Raw genomic sequence first — 7,099 nt, 5'->3', positions numbered from 1 at the left:
CGCCGGCCGCGCCGTGGGGGAGGGGCGGGGCGGGCCGCGCGAGACCCGGGAAACATGGCTGCTCGTCCTATTTCGGCGTCGCGGCGTGGCCACCAGCCCCTGGATCAGAGTTGGGAGAGGCTCGGAAGGTGGGTGTGTGGGGGCCCAGGGGGGCAGCGCTGCGGGCAGGGGCGCAGGGGGCGCTCTTCAGGAGCTATTTGTCTTAAGGACGTTAAAAAAAAATACTTCCTCCTCCCCCACCCCTTTTGTCCCTCATTAGGTAGCTTTCTCTCTCTCTCCTCCCGAAACGTATAGAAAGTGCCCCCCCGACCCGCCGCGCCGCACCCCGCCTCGAGGCCGGGGGAAGGCATGTGGGCAGAGAGCCTGGGCGGCGAGGGGGCGAAGCGTGAGAAATAGCTCCCAGCTCTGCGCGCTCCCCTCCCCCAGCACACACTCGGGAAGTTTAAAGAGCCGGTTCGACCCGCTTTCGAGCTCGCTCCCAGTTGGCCAGTAGTGTGGATAGGGTTGGCCCGGCCATCCTCGCCTCCACACCCACCGCGACCCCGGCCCCCTGCTTGGCGCCCTTCCCCCTCTGCACAGGGGGCTTCCGGAAGTACGCGGGAAGACCGCGGCTCGGTCCCCTCCCCCATCACCACACCCAGCCCCCAAATCCTCCGGCTCCCGGTCCGAGCCGGGATGAAACCCGCCAGAGAAAAGCGAGCCGCGGGCAAATTGTTCGCGGCAACTTCTGCCTTCTCCGCGGAGCACCTCTCCCCGCCCTTCGCCAACCCCTCCCCGCCCTGCGCGCCATCAGGCACTGCACGTCTACAGTCCACAGCTGCGTTATGAGGGGGAGGCACAAAAAGGATCTTGTTTTCAAAAGTCTCACTCAGGTTTGGGGGAGGAACTAGAGAAAAGAGGAAGCAAGGCCTGTCTTCGCCGGGAATTCGGGTTTTAACCGGCTGGAGGGGCGACAGGTCGGTACACAGTGCTCTCAACTCTGGAACCCTAGCCACTGACGCTGGAGCGGCAGCCCTCGCGCCCGCGCTCTCCTGGTCCCCCAAGGGACCACAGGGGAGTCGGCCAGCGTTTCCGCCCCAGACCTAGGGTCTCCTCCGCTGAGCCGCCAACTCGCATAAAACAGTTTGAAAGCGAGGGAGCCAGAAATAAAAAGGAGCGTTCGAGTAACCCACCCTGGCCTTCCCCCTCCTCGGAGGTGGGCTTTCGCCGAGCCTCCCAGTTCCCAGCCGTGTAAGTTTCCTCCGGCCCTACTCGCGCCGTTGCCCAATCAATAACGGCGACGAGAAGGCAAACTCCCATCCCGAAGCTGCGTGTTCCCTAAGCCCACATCAATCTGGACCCAGCCAATACCCACCACAGGCACCAGCTCCGGGCAGCTCGCGTCCTGACAAAGTTTCCCGTGCCCATTTATTAGCCAGGCGCCGAATGGCTGCCGAGGAGCTCACCCCAGAGAAAAACCGGCCGGGGGTGCGGACTGGGGGGACGCCAGGACTCGAAGGATGGCATCTTAGGGAGGCCGGAAGGAGCAGGGGTGAGGGGGGACCGGGACGTTGCCTTTGGGTAACTTGCAACAGCGATCGCTCGAGGTGGGGAGGCGCGGGGATTATCTGTGCCTTTGCACGTTAGAAAATCCCTCCCCCTTGCTTCCAATTTATCTTCCCTTCGGAAGGAAAGGAAGAAACATCAGCATCTGGCCTGAAGGTGGGGTGGAAAGAGTGAGGGAGAAAGAGGAGAAGAGGAAGGGAGGCAGAGAAAGGGAGGGAGGGAGAGAAAGGGCGCGTTCACGAACACTACAAAGTTACAAATATGGCTCCCCCGTCTCTCGCCTCATCACTGCAAAGAAATGAAGACGCACTTTAAACTCGAGCCATTCCCAACTCCACTGCAGCCCCCTCCCCATGCGCTCTCCCCGGGGGCCTCGGCCCACATTTATCAGAAACTAAACCGGACTCGCAAAGCCCAAAACTTATTGTGTGTGCGCGAAAGAGAGAAAGGGAGGGGGAAGGCGCGGGAGGGGGGCGGAAGGGGAGATTCATTTATAAAACATAAACCCCCTTTTTTGTTGTTGAATCCGGGAGGCAGCCCCCTTCCTCCTCCTCTCTCGTTAATCTTTCCCCCAGACAGAGTCATGGGAGCAGCGAGCTCAGAGGGTGATTTTGCCTCATTCTCTCCGACCCAAACGCGTGCGCCCGCTGGCCCCCGATGGGTGCACACTCGCACGCACACTCTCGCACCCACACTCGCACACGCGGGAGCACACGCACAGGTAGTCACACACACCAAGGGCAGCGGCGGCGGCAGCAGCCGGAACATGCTCGGATGGCATTTCAACCCCCCAACCTTGCAATTCATTTGCAGTCCGACCCCCAAATCCACACCTCCCGGGCGCCCCCCCCTCAAAAAAGTGCCTCCCCGCAACGTACATACACATACACACAAAGTAAGAGAATGGACCGACAGAGATATTTTTGGCAAATGCTCACATCAGAGGGCGTCCTGTTCCGCAGCTCTAAATGAATCCGTTTGTCCATATCCATCTCTCGCGCTCTCTTTCTGCAGAGGCTCCCGCGCCGGCGGAATTCAATCAATAAACCCCGAACCCACGGCCGCGCGTTTTAGGACTTTGAAGGCTCAACCAGCTCCGCTCGGTCCTCGAGCCCCCAGCACCCGCGGCGCACACAAACCTGATCACCGTGGAGGCGGGATCTGCGGCCTTGTGGATGAGCGACAGCAACTTAAGCCAATCGTCGCCGAGGGTCTCCGGGCAACAGCCAGTGAAAGTGGCAGCGGGGGGGGAAGGGACCAATGGGCGGGCTGCGCAGTCGGCCAGGGAGGCTCAGCCATTTGGTTGTGGTGCCGGAGACGGACCCCTTTAGATTTCGGGGCGGCTGAGGAGCGCGGTGGCTGCTCCGTGGCTGAGCGAGGGGGGTGGGCGGAATGGCGGGGGAAGGGAAGGTGACTGCCTGGAGGGCCGAGCTGCCCGGCCTCGCCAACCTGCCGCCGCCTCAGCGTTTGGCCGGGGGCGGGGCCGCAGGTGCGTTATACGAGGGGGAGGGGCGCGGCCGGAGGGATCGGGTCGGGGTCCTAGCCCAGCCCAGGGCTTTTCTGGGCCGCCCTAGGCCTGCAAGCGACGCCCACTCGGGTTGCGGAAAGACGCGGGCAGCGAGAGGTCTGGGGGCGGCGGGCTGCTGGGCGAGCGGGCGGATGAAAGGCCTGAAAAGAGGGGGAGGGGTCAAGGGTGCAGTGGGGGGAGGGGCTGGTCATTTTTCTGGGTCCCGCGGTCCGAACTGGTGGAGCGTGGCAACTGCCCCCCACCTCTTCCTCGGGCTCCCACTCCTGCCAGTGGCTCACAACCCGCGCGCCCTTTCGCCTCTTGCCTCGTCCTAGTCAAACCGCGGCCATCGCCGCCCCTCTAATAAGTAAATAAAAGCAAGATGCGTCCACCTTTGGTTGACTTACCTCGTGGCCTCGACCGTCTGCACCGAGGGGCATTTCAGTTTGCTGTCATATGAGGTCAGCTTGGCCGGAGTGATGACCTAGAGGCACCCAGAATCCTGTTTAGTCAATAAACGAATGAAGACTATAGATTAAGAATTGTTGCTGAATGTATTGAATATTAATTAAAAAGTAGGAAAGGAAGGTGCTAATTCCTGGTTTTCTGGACCAATTTATGGGCTTTATAGAGCTAGTGAAAGGAAACGGCGCAATTTATTCTAATCGTCCACCTGAGTCATATGTTTCAATTTGGGTTGCCAAAGAGGCTCTGTTTGGAGCTCTTTCCCCAGGTTTTTCTGTTTGCTTGCTTTGTTTTTCGGATCACATTAGTTGTAGAGACCTTAAAGCCATAATTCCCACTGGGTTACCAACTTCTATGGGCAGGCCTAGGACCTTGTCATGTACTAAGTTGGCTGCCCGTGGCTGTTAGTCAATCATGGGGATTGTTGTCAACAAGGACAGATACATCTTTATCCTTCCATACAACTGTTTTTCAATGCTTTTCTACACGTCTACACTTCCCCATACACTCTAAGGTAGTTTTTTCTTTTGGGATACATGTGTCTATTTTTCAGGGACGTGGGTTCAAGGAAGAGATAAACCAGTATGTATGCTGCAAATTTGAAATGTTATGTAACACTAATACAGTTTCATTCTTGGGCATATAAAGTTTAGGAGGAAATAAAAAGTGACAGAATGTAAATAAAACATACAAAAATGCTTACACTGTGGAAGAAACTAGGAACTTTTAATATTGTAACCTGATGGACTGCAAACGTAAAATCCTGCAACTAATAAGCATTTTACTCTAAATTCTTTCAAATAAAATAAATGGAATTTGAAAAGTAATGTTTATTTTTGAGAAGCTGGGAAATGGAGAATAAAAATGGAAAGTCATTGTTTTATTTCAAATGGGTATAAATAGTATAGTTTGACTTGCTGACTGCTGACATATTTGTTTTCCTGTTTTGTTAAATCTTATTGAAGTCAGTTTGTGTAGTTGGAATTTCTTAAAATTGTATTGGTTTCATTATAAAAAAAAATAGAGGGACCCCACATTCCTTCCCTTTGCTCGAGTCAGTTGTTATTTCTGGATATGATATTTCAAAACAGCTCTTCATCATAAGCACATTAAGTCAATATGTGTAGAATCTGTGTAACATAGGAGTCCTGAAGTTTATGTTCTCTGATGGTAAATGCTCATCTTCAATTTAAATATTTAACCCCAATTAGGTCTACACCTCTAGCAATGTGATATAATGGGACAGTGCCCTTCTAGTGGCATAATCCCTTAAAAGCCAACCAATCAAATGCCGGGATGTTCCTCATCCAGCTCTGCTAAACAGAAGCAAATAGCTCACTTTATCATACAAAGACTGAAGAGGATGACTTAGAAGCCCAACCCCTCATTAAAGAGAGTGGACAGATACAAATTAAAACTAGGATTGAAAAAAATTATGGCTTGATCACTAAGTCAAAATATTAAATTTAACAGTTGTTTTTAGATGCACCTTACCTTTATACATTTTTATAACAACTTTTGGTGTTAGAAAATGGAAATAAGTTTTTGCCAGATGTCAATCATTACAGACGTTGAAATAACCAAAAAGTGTATATAACCAATTGACATAGTTAATGTCCCATCTTTCCAACATACTTTGAAAGAAGAGACTTCCTCTCAAATAGATTTATTTGTAGTTTATTTTTAAGGAAATTTTAATGTTTTTTTTAATTATCAAAGGAAATAGGAATATAACTAAGCTAAAGTTCAGCTTTTTGCCCCCACACTACTTGATCAAACCAAAAAAAAAAAAAAACTCATATACCTTATTTTACGGAGTTGTTTCTTATATTTCATTGCATGTTATAGTAGTAAATCAATATTCTGAATGGCTTTGCATATCAGAAGATACAGTAAGAAAAGAAGCCCCCTATCAAGGAATTTTGGCTTAATTTGGATGTGAGTGGGAACAGAATGAGTTCCTAACTGCTGAGTGATTATACAATGGGGGTTAGGTTGCGAAAGATGGAGAGTCTGTAAACTTCTGGAACTGGATTTGATTCACACTGAGAAGAATAAAAGATAAAACTCAAAGGTTTGAGCCCTTAGGGAGAAAGATGGACTTTGAGTATGGAAAAATTATCTTTTTGCCTTCCAGAATATTTTCCATCAGGAGCCATTCCAAACAAATAAGCAGCCTATCTTGTTCTCTAGGAGATATGAGCAACGTATGTCCTTAGCCTCTTGATACTTGTTGGAAAGTAGTTTTATAAATAACCTGGGTTGGTCATGCTGCCATTTTAGCTCATTTGTCCTTGTTTGGTTTTAAAAGATGGAGACCCTCTGGTTAGCATCCTTTTTATGAGTTAAACTAATATATTCATAGTTCAGCTTTTTGTTCTTCAGCTTGAATCACATATACTGGAACCTTGTCATAATACTTTTTCACCTACATCAATGTTTTGCTGTCTGGACCCCAAAAGACAATGATATGGAAAGACTCCAGCTTAATTATGTTCTCTTTTGTCCTATATAAATAGGACATGTAGAAATGTAGATTCTTTTGAAATCCATGGTAACAAATGTGAGACTACTACAGCATTTTGATTTGAATAGCAAAAGAATGTTGATGCCTAGGTTCTAAAAAGTTAGTTATTCATACCTGTTATTTGCTTAATAAAGCATTAGATGGTTTTAGTTTTTAATTATTGAATAGTTACCTTATCAGTGAGCTGGTCGTAAAGAAAAAGCACCGTTAGGTGAAAATAGTCATGTGATTTAAAAAAATAATAGTAAAAATTTAAAAGCAGCTTAAAGATAGTTTATTTTGAAAAGTAAAAAAAAAAAAAACAAACACCTGCACACTTGTTTGGAAATTACTAGAAATTCTGTGAATCCATTTCTTAAATTTATCAAAGAAAATTTTGTGGTAGCAATAAGAGAAAAGTTTACCATTCACCAGGAAGAAAAAGAGAGCCATAAGCTCTTGTTTTTAGTATTTAAATATGGCTATAAAGAAAAAATTCAATGCTTTAAAGGCAGATAACAGAATGAGGGGCCATAGAACAAGACTGACTAAAGGCAATCTAGGTTGGAAAAATAAAAATGCAATTAATTTAGACGCTACTAATTTGTTTTAGTGCATCTGGGGTTGAAGTTTACCTCTGTGAAGGAAAGGGTACTTAAGTCTATTAAGATATGAGATAGAGAACAGACTTTCTAAGAATTTTTATTATAGTTACTATTTGCAAATAATAATTATAATTTTAAGCTATATATATGATAAAATTGTTCTCTCAAATAATCTACTTTGAAATAGTTCTTATTTGTACCTAGAAGTAATTCTGTATTTTTAAATATATATTCTACAGCTCTTCTTGAGTTAGAGATCAACAATGCATTCTGAGTAATTAGCAATTTTTAAATGTATTTCTAGTTGAAATAGTAGGTCCTCGGGACATTATATCCATAACCTAAACTTTCTTTAGAAATTCTAAATTCTAGCAGCTTGAATATAAAAATTATATATTCATTTGCACATGACCAAATGAGATAGCCACATTAGGTATTTGGAAACTTTTATCCAGTAGAGGAACATAAGCT

The 7,099-nt window shown here is 47.5% G+C and overlaps 1 protein-coding gene and 1 long non-coding RNA gene across 3 annotated transcripts in view; one reads left to right on the top strand and one right to left on the bottom strand.

The window, feature by feature from the left end:
- The window catches only part of ANP32A (acidic nuclear phosphoprotein 32 family member A), a 37,438-nt gene extending 34,687 nt beyond the window's left edge, over positions 1 to 2,751 (bottom strand). The window contains exon 1 of one of the 2 annotated variants that reach the window (XM_011385834.2): positions 2,484 to 2,751. In XM_011385834.2, coding sequence (XP_011384136.1) covers positions 2,484 to 2,537 — 54 coding nt within the window. In that variant the 5' untranslated portion in view covers positions 2,538 to 2,751. The remainder of the gene's footprint in view (positions 1 to 2,483) is intronic. The other variant, XM_023527271.1, reaches the window with a different exon arrangement.
- A 108-nt stretch (positions 2,752 to 2,859) lies between these two features.
- Positions 2,860 to 5,080, top strand: LOC111735826. The gene is made up of 2 exons (XR_002778990.1): positions 2,860 to 3,034; positions 3,388 to 5,080. It is a non-coding gene; the product is annotated as an uncharacterized LOC111735826 (long non-coding RNA).
- The last annotated feature ends 2,019 nt before the right edge of the window (positions 5,081 to 7,099 follow it).

This window comes from Pteropus vampyrus, unplaced genomic scaffold, assembly GCF_000151845.1.
Source record: "Pteropus vampyrus isolate Shadow unplaced genomic scaffold, Pvam_2.0 Scaffold15, whole genome shotgun sequence".
Taxonomy (NCBI): domain Eukaryota; kingdom Metazoa; phylum Chordata; class Mammalia; order Chiroptera; family Pteropodidae; genus Pteropus; species Pteropus vampyrus.
The sequence above is the reverse complement of the archived record's forward strand: the minus strand, read 5'-3'. Positions and strand labels throughout refer to the sequence as shown.